Source organism: Rhipicephalus microplus, chromosome X (assembly GCF_043290135.1).
Source record: "Rhipicephalus microplus isolate Deutch F79 chromosome X, USDA_Rmic, whole genome shotgun sequence".
Lineage (NCBI taxonomy): Eukaryota > Metazoa > Arthropoda > Arachnida > Ixodida > Ixodidae > Rhipicephalus > Rhipicephalus microplus.
The window spans coordinates 458,457,436-458,473,560 of NC_134710.1; the positions used below are offsets into that span (position 1 = coordinate 458,457,436).

A 16,125-nucleotide genomic window follows, 5' to 3' on the forward strand; every position below is an offset into this window, starting at 1 on the left:
AGAAGGATGACAGTGGGCACGCCTGCCTAAGTCCACGTTTTACCACTGTGGGCTTGGATACCTGTTTTTCCCACTTTTTAACTACCTTGTTAGTTTTATAGATTTCCGTTAAACGATTAGTGACTCCATCTTTTAAACCAGTGTGTCAAGTATTCCCCACAAGTCCTCTTGAACCACGCTATTGTACGCTCCCTTGAATTTCTGCAGGCCGGTAGGAAGCTTCACAGCGCAGCGCCTGATCTTGTGAAACGGCGCAGCCATGCAGGCAGGGCATTCAATTCCCTCCCTATTTTTTGTATACTACTGTCCTTGTGTACATCGTAGAACACATAACAGTAATGATAGCAAACAGATCATTGATTCGGGTAGGCCTGGTGTTTTTATTTAAAATGGAACAACGAGGAAGCTGCTGAAGCTCGTGCCTGTATACAGCTGCTTTATGTGGAGATGAAACTTTAACGAAAAAAAAAATGTAATGATAAACAGTAGGCTCATAACAAACAACATTTCTCTGAGGGTGCATGAAATATATGTCCCATGCAAGGCTATGCATTGCAGTCCTTACTGCATTAATTATGTACACGTACTGCAGGGCATGCAAGTGTATGCAGACACACGCTGACGAAATGACATTTTTTGCTACATACAAACGTGCACCGCACCAAATAAGACGCACGTGTTTGTATAGTCAGGGAACACTCGTGAATATTGATGAAATCACACAGCTCGCTTACAGTATAAAATAAACACAATTGCGAACAATAAAATGCGACGCTGTTTAAAGAGGCGGACCCAGGTTACGAGGAGAATTATCATTATGGCATACACACCACGTGTCAAGCTTTTGCAACATCTATAGGGACTAAATATGGAAAGTTGCCTTTGTAAGTTAACATGACAGTACCAAATGGAGAAGCCACACGAGAGAACAATTCATCGTGGGCTAAAGAATGTGTTTTAAATATTATACACAGCTTTGCAAGATAATATCGACGAGTTTTACTCGTCTAGGTGTGGGAGGTGTAGGCCTGATAAAATGCGATGTTGCTTCAGAGCCTTTCTTTCGTAATATTGCAATTTTATTCAACTCTTTCAAACGCGGCACCGTAAATTTCTACTGGGTGCTCGAACACGGCAAGCAGGTCGCGGGGCAAAATCTTTGTAACATTTTATTCCCGAAACAGCGATACTAGCAATGCTTGAGCTGCACTTGCTGTTTTCTAAATTGTAACCTTCTCAATCTCATCACTGTGATCAGGAAACAGAGAGGAAAAGTACAGCAGTAGTACGTAGAGAAATATTTAATTTCAAGCCCTTAAGCAATATCATCTAAACAAATTGCCAGTTCACTGTTGAATTCTCGATGGAAACAAACAGCTGATCAGGGACGCAAGCTTGGCTTGGCACTGGCTTGGCCGTTCATACAGAGCCAAAAGCCGCTGCAGGAAACTGGATTGCGGATCGTATTGAGACAAAATATTTTATACATTTTTGTTTTCTTTGTTCAATTTCTCTAATTGCTCTTGTGATGGCGTGGACCGCGCTTCGTCATCTCATGTACCGGCGCACTGTTTTTAAGTTTAGTATGGCGCACGATAATACATGATTGCGTGCTTTAATTTGAAAAGGTTCGCGAGTATGGCAGCAACACTGCAATGTCGGGAAGAGGCACGGGGAAGAGGATAGTAGTAGAACGAGTAGCAGCTGCATGCCCGGGTGGAGCGACGGATGCCCAGATGGAGGAATGTCAACCCGATGCCTTTTGTGTTGGCCGTTCTGGCAGTTCCGCCGACTTTATAGAAAGAGACGACCCCGTCACTTGTCCTCTTCTCTTTTCCTTCGGGCATCAGCGACAACATTGACGGACGACGTGTTCGACTTCACCGTGGACGTGAGTATAGGTTGGTTTTTCATTCGAGTGAATTCTTGTTCAGATTTGCAACTTGTCGACTTCATCCGGATCACCTGTCACCGGCAATAAGTCACATACGTGTGATATTTAGGTGAAATAAATTATAATGCACATTTTCTGCTCCATTTGCGTGACTTAGCTACACCAGGACATGAGGTAAAGCCTTTGTCGCCTAGCCACTAGCAGGCAAGATCGATCACTCGCATCCTTCAGTTCACGAATCAACGCGCCTGCCTTAAAATTAGTAAGCTGCTCGCAAAGAATTCTTACTGAGGCAATTTTGTTTTCTGTGAACAATGCACCGTAGATTTGTCTTGAATAACAAAAAAAAAACTTGAAAAATAAATGTCGCGACCTTTTAGAAAACGCCGTGTCTAAGAGCTAGACGCGGCATTTTGTAAAAGGCTCATTAAATTCAGTATGTTTTCGTAGTTTCTGCTTGAAGTTATTATTGTCTATGAATTTCATGGCCCAATCTTTTGCTTTGGCTGAAAATCTCGGCGGCAAAAACTTTGTTCAGGGTCCCTTTAAGGGCAGGTGTAGATGCCATCATTTCAGTCGCAAATCTTTTTGCTAGTCGGTCGGCTGGTTAACAATAAGGGTACTAACTAGAGTTCCCGATTTCATCAGCAACACATCATCATGGCTTCATCAGATGCTGCAATATATACATTCTATCCTCGTTTTTAAATAGGTGTACCGTATGGTCCACTGTTACAGGAAACAAGCGAGCTCATGGACAGTGAGCCATGTTGTGCTAACTGGCAGCGAGGCTTGTGAATGGGACGCATGCGCATAGAATCGGGGTGCGCCCAGTTTGTCTGCCATTTCTCCGCCTGTACGCATGACAGCATTGGAAAGCGCATCCGTATTTTAGCTGCGCAATTTATCTAGCCCAGTGCCTCCTGCTTCAGGGATTTCCTGTGAGCACAAAAAATGCATGATTTTAATCGTTGCTGCAGTGTTTTACAAGTTGTCACCGTAAAGCACATCATATTTTTCGCATAATGCTCGCTGCAACTAGCAAGATTCGATGACTCAAAATGCTGTTCAGGTCTGATGTAGCAAACATTTTAAGCTCGTCCTCGTGACCATGAAATATTGGTTTATTAAATAATGGAAGGCAGAGTTGGTATCAGTTGATTTACTGTGTGAAAATGAAAAGTGCGAAGGACCGTGCCTCGCAAGTAAGCCCCGAGAGCATGAGCAGAGAAGTAGCAGATGAGGATGCTCATGCGCTGCATTTCCAAATCTCACCAGCACTAATGCTTGACGGTCTGCTGGCCACGCACTAGCGTGTTCTTTCTGAAACAGGACTTTGGCCCTGTAAGCAAGTTCTTGAAGGGCATAAGTAAAACGTAGAATGGGCCCCCTAAATGCACCCATCCTTGAACCATTGGGCTATAAATTAGTGCTCTTTTCAAAATACAACTATTCTGAGCTATAAATTGTGACAGAACAGTGCACGAAGTTTAAAAATGGGAAAAGGTCTTTAAATGTCCCCTTTATACATAGTGTTCTTGTGATGTCACTTCTGCCGTTGTCGCCCTCTCCCGCCATGCCCGGGTAACTCCCTGGGTACCTACGGCAGTTCACGTGCTGCAGTGCGGTTTGTTGGGGGCTCGTCATCTGTTGCTGTGAACGATGTGGAAGCATTGTTGTTTTTTGTTGTCTTACTTTAACGAGCGCATTGGATTAGGAAGGCCTCGCTCGTTCACTCGATACAAGACCAGATAATCAAGATGTGCGACACATATACCAGCCACGGCGTACACCGGCTGCCCGCCACAACCTATGAGGGTTTATTATCTTGCTTTTACTACAAATTGCCTGGCCCAAAAACAAGTGAAAGCTCAAAATCTCTCGAGCCGCAATTTTAAGAGTGGATGTGCGAAGCGCAGCTGCTCCCATCGAAAACTAGTCGTGCAGAGCTAGGCAAGTTTACAAGAGATATAATATTATGAATATATTGTCACGGCCTACGCCACCAAAGTAGCAATGCCCCCCCCCCCCCAAGTGTTTTAAACAGTGCTGATGTTGAGCTTGCGCCTCTTTGATTGCAATTTGTGGAAATAGTCGAGGAAAATATTATACAAGGCAGATAGCGACTTTGCGTGGTGTGTGCCGCAGTAATGCCAGTCATCACTTTATTTTTCGCGTATGCTTTAACAGACTTTTCACTTTGTATTTTGCTTTTGTTGTACGCTAATGTACAGTGGAGTCACTGAACATGATAGAGACCGTGTATAGAATTAATTGACTAATAAAAAAAAATCCTGACGCCTAACTTGAACCGATCGGCTATACTTCAAAGTGAACTAATATTGTTTCCCATTCTTTATAGTTTGTTTCAATGCAATACCAAATCTCCGCGATCGCCATCACGATTTTAACCGTCTTCCTCGCCATCATGATTTTAACAGCGGACAAGTTTGTATGTACAGTATCTTGGTAAGCTATATCTGTTTGCAGGTAAATACTTGGCTATGGCACTTACCCGTAATGAAGTTGCACCTGAAGATGCAAATATTGCAAAGTTTCTTCAAGTAGCTTTTGTTAATCTGCACCAGCCAAATACGCTGGTACTTTTAGGAAAATCGGAATATGCGTTCTCAATTTCAGGTTATAAGTTTCAGCGAAGAAACACCCTAAGCTCTGCTCCCTCTGCGTGGACTACTAAATCAACTTGCCTCACTAGCAGCTCATAATTTCTCAAACTTGCATCGTGAGGCAAAACTAAACGGGTGCAAGCACAAGGAGGCAACATGGCAGTTGTAGGCGATAGATTCGGTTGGTGCCCGGGCATGTTGGTGGCGCATTTCGGAAGTGACGAAAAGGCGCTGGGAGATGCACGTGCACACTTTGTATAGTTGCTGTATTAGACAGCAAACTTTTTTTCTTATCTGAGCAGTTTTACCAAAGGAAGCTTCATCATATGGCGTGATAAATGAAGCGAATCCACAGGTTGAACCACATCATAGCCTCGCTGTGCTTTTGTACTTTTTTAGCTCGCAAAATCTATTGACGGATAAGGCAGCACTTGTTTCTTTACCATATGATCATCTCCGGTGTGCTGCTGCCTCAATATTTCAAATTCTAAGCATTTACACCATTGTATGCTAACTTTTCCTTCAAAGTGAGACAAGCCACATGTGTATCGTAGATCAAGAAGCATGCCAGTTTTACGTACTTGCAAGGTAAACATCAGAAATGCACAGTTGATCAAAAATACTATTTTAATGATGCATCTACATAGCAGAGCACCTGTGGCACCTCGGGAACAAGATAATGCCACATATGTTACAAGAGATAATTAAAAAAGACAGGGGACGTTCCGTGAACAAATAGAAACAAAAATAAAATGGCACGTGGCAGCGAGCGAAGGCGGCAAGGGGGGGGGGGGAGCCCGTTGGACTTCAGCGGATGAACATAAGGTGTGTGTTTAATATGTGGAGGAAAAAAAATTCAAAATTTTGGCGACTGAAATGAGGGTGACTTAGTGAGTGCGCTCATGACGAGAGTAAACACGGTTATTATTTTTTTTTTTCAAATCTCTTTTGAAAGCCACAAAAAATCTGTATGTGGTGCAGCCTAACAGAAGGTCCGTGAAGGCAAATTATGCATTCGTCGTTGTACAAAGGCCTATTTTTTTTTCATGCGCACCATCCCCGCCGCGGTGGTCTAGTGGCTAAGGTACTTGGCTGCTGACCCGCAGGGCGCGGGTTCGTATCCCGGCTGCGGCGGCTGCATTTCCGATGGAGGCGGGAATGTTGTAGGCCCGTGTGCTCAGATTTAGGTGCACGTTAAAGAACCCCAAGTGGTCTAAATTTCCGGAGCCCTCCACTACGGCGTCTATCATAATCATATAGTGGTTTTGGGACGTTAAACCCCACATATCAATCAATCATGCGCACCATAAATAGTGCTCAAAATTTAATTGCATATGTTGTTTTCATCCTCGCTGTATTCCGTGCTGTTTATGATGTAAAAAAAAAGTAGCACGCTGAAGTGGTACTGCTTTTGGGCAACAGTTGAAAATGGCGGGGTGCATGAATGTGGAATACTGCCGCTTACACTCAAATCATTCTTGTGGTCACCTCCCGCTGTTTGCAGCATGTGTTGTGTATACACAGCTGCATATTTCCTAGCTAGAAAAATTTGATTTTAGGTGTTTCTCGCGTTTTTACATGTAACTATTCCACAATTGCACACACTGATCAGCAGGCTTTCAATTGCGCTGAAGGACACAGGTGCCATAAAATTCATAGTCGATTCTTTCAAGAAACCGTAAGTAAAGGCTGAAGCTTCATGCGTACATACACACACACACATACCATATTGTTTTTTGTACTTTATGAAAGCTGCGAAGGTCTCATGTGCCTCCAAGCGTAACCTGTCTTATTTATTCTCCATCACCACAAAAGTTTTGTGAGTTTCAAATAAAAGTACTTTGCGCATGGCCACTTTTGTGTAATGTTTTTGTGTAGGTGTTATTTGAGCAGCTTACAGTGTTTACTTTATAAGCCTGTATGTATATGTTGCATTATAAGGATGCAGAATGTGTGTAGCTGTACAATATAGATGAAGTGTAAAAATTAAGTGTGTCTATTGTAGTGTTCTTGCAACCAATCTTACCCCCGTATTCTAGAACGTCCCTCCACTCAACGCTTCACCTTCACTTGAGATGGCTGATGGGAGCGCCGTCTCTAAGCAGAGAAAATTACTGCATGTCAGCAATAATCTGCTGTGATTCTCGAGTAGCGCAGCGTCGCTTTCAAACGAGCAGCGGCACAGGGCTCAACTCTGTCAAGTGAAGGGTGAAAGTCGAGTCGGGGAGCGTTTATGAATATGGGGGTTAGTTTTGTTGTCTTGTTAACCTGCCATTAACACTGGTGCTACTTTGCTCTAGCTGTACAGTGCTCTCCAAGGCTCAAGGAGGCACCGCACGGGGAAGGCTCGAAGCAAACCATGCGTGAGTTTCCTTTCATTGTTACACTATGCACGTATTAAGTGATAGACTTTAATGTATGCTATTTGTATTGTGCATGTTTTTGGGGACATACAACTTCCAACACTTATATGTTCTGACGAAAATCACGCAAGAATGAGAGAAGCTTGTGCAAAAATTATGCAAGAGTGTAAGAAGCTTTTGCAGAAGTCTGTGAAATGAAGTTTTGAAATTTTGTGGCAATGTGTCATTGTACAGTGGTCAACAGTCTTGCTCAGCATGCTTGACTGCAGGGCTCCCGGCTGCACAGGCGCATCTACGGAGTGCCTGATGCATGATGGGCCAAATGTCAGCCTGCACACTGGTGCCTCTTATCCCCGTTTGTCTGTTACATCAGTGTCTCTTGTAAAGGGGATCAACTGTGCTACCTTTTTTTTTCGAATGTAATGAGTTCTTTTTCCAGATTATTGTTGTTTTAAGGTAGAGCCTCACATTTCTATCAAATACTGAAGATTCTATTTTTCCTTCTAGATGCTATGAAGTCACTTCTTGTGTTACAATAGAGTGAACACTGTTATGAGAAAAGCTACTTTATGGAGTTAACTCACTCCATATTGACTTAACACACAGAATTGGTGAAAACTACACTCCATTCCAGCTGCATTAGGAATAATATTCATTTGCATACTTCTGTATCTTTTGTTTGTTTGTTGGCTGGAGGTTTGGAGTATAGGGTGGCCAGAGGGCACTGTGTAGTCTTTCTTCATCTTCCCAATTTTGTGAACATCAATTGATAGCCGTATGGGAAGCAGCCAGCATGCTGAAACAGCGGTGCAAGCATGCAAGATGTTCACCATTGCATGCAGTCAGTTGCTGTGAGCAACCTACTGCATACAATTAACTGCGAGTGGTGAACTATCGCTGCACTATGTGTGCCTCCTGGAAAGCTGCAATGGTAAAGTGCCACAATCGTATAGTAACATGGATAACATCGCAATTTGTTTGTTGAATAATTTTGCAACAGAATCAATGCAGTTTTGGATAAATTTGTGTATCTGCCTGGTTCATCAAAGCTACAGAGTCAAATGCGGTATATACTCGCGTATTATGTGTACTTTTTTTGTCAATCCGGTCATGTGCGAAGCTAGTAGGAATCGCTGGCCTAAAAGCTCAACTGGGAATATATGTTGCAGGCGCTGTCACAGCTGTCTCAAAGCAAATTGTCATTTGTTTGCTAAGCCTGCTCAAATGCCCCCATTTTCTTGAAGTTCTTCCGAACAGTGCTTACAAAAACCAGTTCCCATGACAGGGTTATACCAGAGAACATAAGTACTCTCCAATAATTGTCGGGAACCCAACGTACAGTAAGATGCAGACAAGGAAGCGCGATGCCAACACAGTGCTGTGTGTGTCGCCCTTCATGTGTGTGTGTGTCCATTCCTTCTACCAGTCTTCTATTGCGTTGTGTTCCCTCCGATATCTAACCAACACACCCAAGCTTCTATGCTAAGTCTTATTCAACGCACTCTTCTGCTGGCTCCCATACTGAATATTGCATGTCGAATAACTCCACGCTGATGTGCTTTGCGGTAGCACTGTTTCAGTTTTCTTCGGTAAGCTTTATAACAGCAATCTGCCTCGTATATAATTATTGTAGCCTATCACAAGGAACGGTAAAAACGCAATGGCCAGATGGCGAAACAGAAAAAAAAATAGTGCGAAAACCTGCCTCATCTAGTTTATGTGACAGGTCCTTGCACGCGTTCAACATCTGTGCTGTGTCTCGGGAATACATTCTTGCCGTGGAAGAGGTGGGAAGATAGGAGGCAAACCTTTAGGCATTTCGTACTACACATAAACAGGTTTCGGTTTTCAAGTTCGATATTCTAGGGAAAGCATAAAAGTTCATGGAAGAAGGGACCTTGCACTCAGTCCATTTTGTGTAAGACTGCACTCGCCTGCTCGACAAGAGATGTGCCTGACCAGAGCATCATAAAGTCAAATGTGTCTGTGTGTGTGCTGGCAAGGTGGCTCGGGCTGGTTGGGGAGGGCAAAGTATGCGAGCAAAAAGTTTCTTGTAGTAAAGCAGGCTGGCTAATTATACTGGTGAGCAAATTATGTGAGGATGCAAATTGTGCGAGTAAATATGGTATGTATGTACTCTTGTATGTTTCAGCTCTATTGCTACGGATCCTGCGGATCCAACTTGGCATCCGGCAGCAACAAAGAGAGGTTCTGCAGGAAGTGCGAGAGCTGAAGCACGAGGTACGGCTCTTGTCCGTGCCTCAGCACGCCCAGCCAGCACAGCGCCCCTCTGACCTTCACCCGGCTGCCTGCTGGTACAATTGGAGAAGTGGAGGCAGCAGAGGCAGCTGTGCTGAGTAAAGCTGTGGCTGTGGCTTTGGTGTATATTTCTTGATTTTTAATATGCCTATGTAACATGCAGAAATTTAGTACTGCTTTAAGATACTGTGTTTCGGGAAACAAACTAGTCAGGTTATCTCATGAGCCACTGTACTACAGTCGAATATGAATAATTCGTACTCAAAGAGGCCAGAAAATTTGTTCAAATTAAAAGAAGTTCAAAATAATGAAAGTTACCGTAATTACTTGAATCTAACACGCACCTTTTTTCCGATTAAGAGAGTTCATAAATCGCATGTGCGTTAGAATCGAGTACGAAAAAAAAAATGAATATGGTCATTCTATTGCCATCGCCACTTACAAATTGGCCGCTGCCTACGTGCGTCGGCATGGCGCGTCGGTCATTTCTGCCTATGTGTTTCCCATGCGCGGCACTTCATACGTGTGCTGAGAAGTTCGTCATCTTGTAGTACATTAGCATCGACGGCATGGTAGGGCCGACTCCAAAAACTCGACGAGTGCACCACAATGCTGCTTCTAAAAGAAAAGTCGTCGCGTGTGCCGGAACGGACAGAAATCGGGCCGCATCGCGGTCATTCGAAGTTCCCGAAACGTGCGTGCGGGACTGGCGGAAACAAAAGCAGAATATTGTCGACAGCAAAGATTCACGCAAAGGCTTCAGTGGACCACAGCAGGGTCGGTTTCCACAAATTGAAGAGCTGCTCGGCGAGTATGTGATTAAGCAGTGAGCGGCACAGCGGCCCGTGACGACAGAACTGCTCCAAGTGCAGGCTATGCAGTTAGCCTTAGAAAAAGGGCTAATGCAGAGCCATTTTAAAGCGAGCAGGTGCTGGCTAACGAACCTTATGAAGAGAAAAGGCTTTTCCCTCCAAAGGCGAACGGGCATATGCCGTAAGTTGCCGGAGGAGTACGAAGAAAAGCTTCAGAGTCTTGAAATGTTTTTCCTAAACTTGCGGCATAACAACGGCTACCTGCTTGGGCAAATCGGGAATGCCGATCACACGCCTCTTTACTTCGACATGCCTGGCACCACAACCGTCTCGGAGAAGCAAGTTTGTGTACTGACATCGGGCCACGGTAAAACTACAGTGACAGCAATGCTCTGTTGCACGTCAGATAGGCATAAGCTTCCCCCGTACTTCATATTTAAACGGAAGACGCTGTCAAAAAGAGTCGTTTTCGCGAGTGGTGTGATCAAGCGGGCCAACGAGAAAAAAGGGTGCACGTTGCAACCGATGTCCTAGGGTTTTTTCTTTTTTTTTTTTGTCGTGGAAATCGGGGGCGCGTTACAATCGAGGGCGCGGTAGAATTGAGTAAATACGGTAAACGAGCGGAGGGCTCACCATGCAGTGATGCATGTGCATGGAGTTTTATTCACAAATTACAGGACATCCGTCATTAATTAAAGTAGTCAATACATGTCTGTACACGTTGGCCTTACAACGAGTCAACAAGTTTTGCGCGCAGTTTGCAAAGCATTTGTACTTCGGCTTCCGTATTCTCCTGGCAAAAGAAGTTGCGCGTGGCAATGTCCAGTGCTGACACTCTTCGAAGACAACTGTGTTTCCACTGTTACCATCTGCGCTGCAGCCGGAGCGTGGCCAGCACATGATGAGAATGGAGGAGCGTCTCCACCTGGAGAAAAGCAGATCGGCATTCGAGAGAGAAACACTCCGCGGCAGCTTTTTTTTTTCTCTCTTCATGCGCGGTGTTGAAAGGAGAAGAGTCTCTACATAGCAGGAACGAAAAACAGGGAAGTGTGACACCGGCGCGTTGCAGATCGGCATGAGAGAGCCAACTCTCTGCGACAGCTTTTTTTCCCCTCTTTCTCTTCATGCGCATTGTTAAGTGGAGAAGGGTCTCTACGTGGCAGGGACGGAAAAAGCCGAAGCGTGGCACAGGAATGTCGCAGATTGGCATTTGGCAAACATTCCACCGCAGTCTTTTCTTTCCTTTTCTTATTTTCTTCTTCAAGCACAGCGATGAGGTGTCTGAAGTGCCACCGCAGGATTGGGCGGGGTGCTGAAAGCATTTTCGGAGCGCGGTATAGCTTTGATAGGACCACAGTGTCAGTTCAAATTAAGTGTGTTGGAATTAATGAGATTCGACTGTATTTACTATAGTCTGTGAAGTCCGAGTGAACTGTCCTAAGCTAGCAGACGATGTAGGCGGCATGGTGTGTTTGATGGGCAGTGACTAGCAATAGCCTGCTTAAAACAGACATTCAGTAATTTTGTTCATTTATCACCCTATTTCCTGTCCGCTGCGGCTCTCTCTACTTTGAGCTACAGTTCACCCTGCCTTGTGTTAGCCGATTTCTTACTTTTTTAAAAATCTAACATGCACCCAATTTCGCAGTGTGAAGAAAAATGCACCTTTGTTTATTGTGATGAGATTTCTATAGCGACATGCCTCTTTGTTGGCTATCACAGAAAAATATAAACAGCAAATGGTGCGACCATCTAGTGCGACTTTTATTTTTCTATCAGTTTCATCTATGACCAAGATTTGGTCGCTCTAAGGTTGCCTCTTAGTACGCCTTGATCATGTTCATTTATCTTGTTGCGCTCTGCTTACAATGCATTGATTAAAAACATGTCCAAGCTTCTTTTTGAATTCCACATATTTTATCGTTTTTCACCTGTAGAAGCTACTCCTGGTCAACATTCAGGCAAAGACATTGTAACCTCGAAGAAACGTGTATTGGAATTTGAGCACTGTACAAAGTAATTATACTATTTCATAGCTAGAATCAATATTTATTAAGGGTTATAACAGTGTTGTATTTGTTTTCATAACAGCGAAACTGCATTCAGGGAAGGACTCTGAAAGGTTCTCACACTGAGTGTGAGAGGGCTGATGTGGAAACCATTTTAGGTCAAGTGAGTTGAAGTTAGCGTAAAAAAAACAATGAAATGTTGTGATGCCCAAAAATTCAAGTTGTTGTTTTCAGTGTCCTCTTCTTGCAGATATTTATCATGAAAACATTTCGATGTGCTGTTGCGTTTACCCCAGCTATGCTTCCTGCATTTTTTTACAGCGCAAGCACCTCCTGCAGATTGGGGGACGTGGCCTCCGAGAAATTGGTGTGAATGCCATGAAGGCTGTATTGGCACATGACGTGCAAGTGCTGTACAGCCTTCATGGCAGGAAAGGGAAAAGGGCCTTTGTGAACCTGAGGCTCTGTAGATTAGTGACAGGTTAGACTTGTTCATTGTTTTATGTGTGTGTACCCTTGTGTATTCTCTGTACTGCAGTGCTTCATGTGTACTATGGTATTTCTGTTCTTGTATGCAGATGTCATCTGCCAAAAAGCAGGGTGCGACCAGGCGGAGGCCCTCAACTTTATTAGGAGGTGGCTGCCAGGGTCTGGTGATCGCTGTGGGGGCAGGAAGCGGCGCTTCAGAGAAACATTTGTTGTGGAGCAGCCCGATGATCCCCACTCTCAGAGTGCAGATTATCGGCTGCTCGCGGCAGCTGGCTTCCTGCCCAGCCACAGCAGCCAGGGCCTTCACAGCACCACTGTCACTGTGCCCCCAACGCAACCTGACCTGCAGTAGAGCGGGCATTTCTTAGTTGTGTATATATATTTTTCAATGTATACATTTTTTGTTGTACCAAATAAATAAAAAAACAAAGAATAAATAGTCTGCACACTGTCGGTGGTGCACTGTTCGGCTAGCTTATGCTGATTCGGAAGCACCATCACCATGTTTTAGTTACAAAAAAAATGCTCTAAACTATGAATATTCTCGATTACCATGTGGGGGACATATGTGGGGATTGCAAGTGGGGGACATACGCTTTCAGCACTTACTTCCTAACGACTTTTTTCGATCTGCTTTACCAAATACCAGTACCAAATAAAGCACTCACTATTGCAAAAGATAAATTGGTAAAAAAATAAACTACACTTCTAGTGTTAGCAAAGGGAATGAGAAATAAAAGATGAAATAGATCGAGTAACTGCTTTCAGTTTTCAGCATTCAATTTTCTGTTGCCCCAAGTATACAGGGCTGCAAAGCTACAAGAGCGGGTCATCGAGGCATATTGTTTAAATCTTTCTGTAAGAAAAATTCCCTACTAATAATGGTTACATAATGGCAAGCCAATCAGTAGCCAATATTCGTCGTGCAGGAAACATCGGTGTAATAACCGTATTTGATTGGCTGCAATGTGGCCCTGGATTGGTCCAATGTCGGTCGTACATCCGTAGCCAATATTCGTCGTGCAGCAAACATCGGCGTAAAAATGGCATGTGATTGGCTGAAATATGGCCCAATGTTGGCCGAACATTGGCAGCTTTGTCGGCAATACGATGGGCCTTCGTCGGCCCAATGTTGGTTGCATACTGGCTAAAACATCGGCAAAACGTCGGCCCATCATTGGCTTGAACGTCGGCCCGACATTGGAAGAAGTTGCACTTCCGACGTCGGCCCGACGTCGGTGCCGATGTTAGCCGATGTTGGTCCAAGATTGGTCCAACGGCGGCGTGCTGCCTGGGGAGCCCTTTTCCCTTCAACATGGTTCCAGTGGGTTCCACATTCCCTCCCGAAAGACACCACATTGCCGTCCTACTGCTCTGTCTGTGCTGACGACGTGGCACTATGGGTAACGGAACCAAGGCGATCCGTTCCGTCTATAACGAGGTCGCTGCAGACAGTCCTGGATGCAGTAATCTCCTTCCTCCGAGGCATCGGCCTCAAGGTCTCGGCAACTAAGAAAGAGGCCCTGCTGATCCACCCACTTGCTGCAGCGCGGGTCTATGTGAGGCAGCTAAGGGTCGACAACCACGGTCTCCTACGGCGGACAGATGTGAGGTACCTGGGCCTCATCTTCAAGCGCCGGCTCACCTGCCTTCCCGCTGCTAAGGCTGCAAGCATTAAATCCGACGAGTGCAAGGAGCCATTAGCAATCTGCAGCAGCATGGCCGTGGATGCTCTATGGAGTGGGTGCTGTGGCTTAACCAGGTCACAGCGTCCTTTGTCCTCCTGTACGCCCTCCCACTAGCGCAGGTGAATAGAGCGGAGGCTTAATTTGACGTCTCAAACTTCGGCGCGTGGACCCGTGCGTGCCGGCACGCCGACATAGTGCACGTGCATCCCAACAAAACACAGCCACCTGTTCTAAAATACTCGGAGTGATCTCTGTGGATTTAGTCTTTTCGAGCGAATATCCATGCTTTTTTGCAGTGATGCATTGACATAGAAGGAGGGTGGAATGCGAGGGGGCATAAGACAGCCTCAATTTGCCTACAAATGTGGTGGAGGTCAGACTCGTCAGTATGACCCCTTCGAGTGCAGAGTGTGTGCCTCACTATCTGTTGCTTCTTCCTTTGTCACACTTAGTGCTCATTAGTTAGTAGTCACCCGACTGCATACTACTCGGTAGGCACCTGAGTTAGCAAAACATTCAATTACAAACGTTTCACGGCGTGTATCGCATTGCCAGGCGGTGAATAAAGGCTCACACTGAATAGCTTCCCATTGCACTTAACAATACAGGTGCCATAAAATGTGGCTGTTTTGTCCGTTAAAAATATGTCTGTGGATGCTTTGTTGACATCATGTTTGTATTCATGCTGCCGAAGACTGGTAATACCGGACCATGCAATGCCACTCTTGGCAGAACTTGAAAGCATGAGGGTGTGGTCCCCAGGTGGCGGATAAAGAACCTGCTGTGGCTAGTTTCAACGACAGCAGTAGTGTTTGCACCTCGCGGACTAACAGGGATTTTTTCGCCTCTCATTTAGTTTAGGTACCCCAGCTGAAATTTGAATGGACTGAGAACAAGTGCATGTTGTGCAGAGACACTTGTAACCAGGTTGCAGCTTTGAATGTACTGGAAAGTTTCGTAAGATGTCTTGGCTTATCTGTGTTCAACGAGGCATATCTGTTGCACCATTGGTCATTAGCAGATTATGGTGTTTCGACCACAATTTGGTGCGACTGCAAGCATTATGACATGTCCATGTTGCGATGTTCTCGAGAAAGATGAGAGATCAAAAGCTGCGCTTGATTAGGTGGTAATGTGATTCAGGTTGTGGATGGGCGTTGCCTTTCCCTGCAGGCTTCTAGCACGTATCTGCACTGCGCTTTATACTGGTTGCTGGCCTAGTGGAGCCTGTACAAAGACAACTCTTTCTGTACCCCCAAGCTATGTTCGCGGTCCTCTGAAAGAAGTTTTCCAGCTATATTGAAACTCTTTGTTTCCTCCAGCCTTGGCGGCAAATAAAAAATTGTCCGTAATGTTGACAGCGAGTTCGACACAAAAGCAGCGCGGTTTTTGTAAATGCTTATTGCTCAGAACCTTGGTCGGCAACCCTCAAGTGGCTGGTTAAAAAAACACAAACTAGCCTTGGTTTTGTCTAGCAGCATGGTCTCTCGTTCAGTACGTTAGACGCGTGTTCATCAAAGTAAGTTATATTGCACCTCAGTTATGTGCTTCAGCAACAGTGCTCTTCAGTTCACGAAATGATATTTTCGTCTTTGAGCTTGCTGCGAATGTGTTGGATGCCGGCGGATAGACATATATTAGGATGTTCACCACAACATGAAAGACAAAACACCACTTCTCTTTATAAATGTCATTCATGTTTTTTATCACACGTGACGTAAGTGTCGCTAGATTTGTAGAGCTCTTCTCACGAAAAGAAGTGGGCGTAGGAGGGGGAGGCTAAGCATTTTTGTGTGCGCATTTGTAGACATGAACGTGTAAGTACACAGGTAAAGCTTAAATTGCGGAAGGAGGCTGGGGTATCAGCACAACTCCTGCCTAAGGCATTGAAGCCGACCAGTGTACTCCCATACTGCAGCACCGAACGTCATTCACTGTGATGAAGGTCACAAGAGGAAACAGAAGAATAAATTTTCAGGGAAAC

At 44.8% G+C, this 16,125-nt stretch overlaps 1 protein-coding gene across 2 annotated transcripts; it reads left to right on the forward strand.

Annotated features, from left to right (window-relative positions):
- The first annotated feature begins 1,420 nt into the window (after window positions 1-1,420).
- LOC142776657 (uncharacterized) lies at window positions 1,421-12,831 on the forward strand. Of its 2 annotated transcripts, XM_075880664.1 has the most exons (5): window positions 1,421-1,891; window positions 6,822-6,884; window positions 9,037-9,125; window positions 12,286-12,445; window positions 12,543-12,831. In XM_075880664.1, exons 2-5 carry the CDS (start codon window positions 6,881-6,883, stop codon window positions 12,803-12,805), a joined length of 516 nt encoding a protein of 171 aa, XP_075736779.1. In that variant the 5' UTR covers window positions 1,421-1,891; window positions 6,822-6,880; the 3' UTR covers window positions 12,806-12,831. The 2 variants fall into 2 exon arrangements, with proteins under 2 accessions (XP_075736779.1, XP_075736778.1); XM_075880663.1 differs by lacking the exons at window positions 1,421-1,891; window positions 6,822-6,884 and having other exon boundaries at window positions 8,885-9,125.
- Window positions 12,832-16,125: the final 3,294 nt, after the last annotated feature.

Bases quoted from the DNA above. Each gene is read 5' to 3' on its own strand.
- LOC142776657 (XM_075880663.1), top strand. From the start codon at position 9,012: ATGTATGTACTCTTGTATGTTTCAGCTCTATTGCTACGGATCCTGCGG. The intron at 9,126-12,285 runs GTACGGCTCTTG...ATTTTTTTACAG, and splicing joins TGCGAGAGCTGAAGCACGAG to CGCAAGCACCTCCTGCAGAT. The intron at 12,446-12,542 runs GTTAGACTTGTT...TCTTGTATGCAG, and splicing joins GCTCTGTAGATTAGTGACAG to ATGTCATCTGCCAAAAAGCA.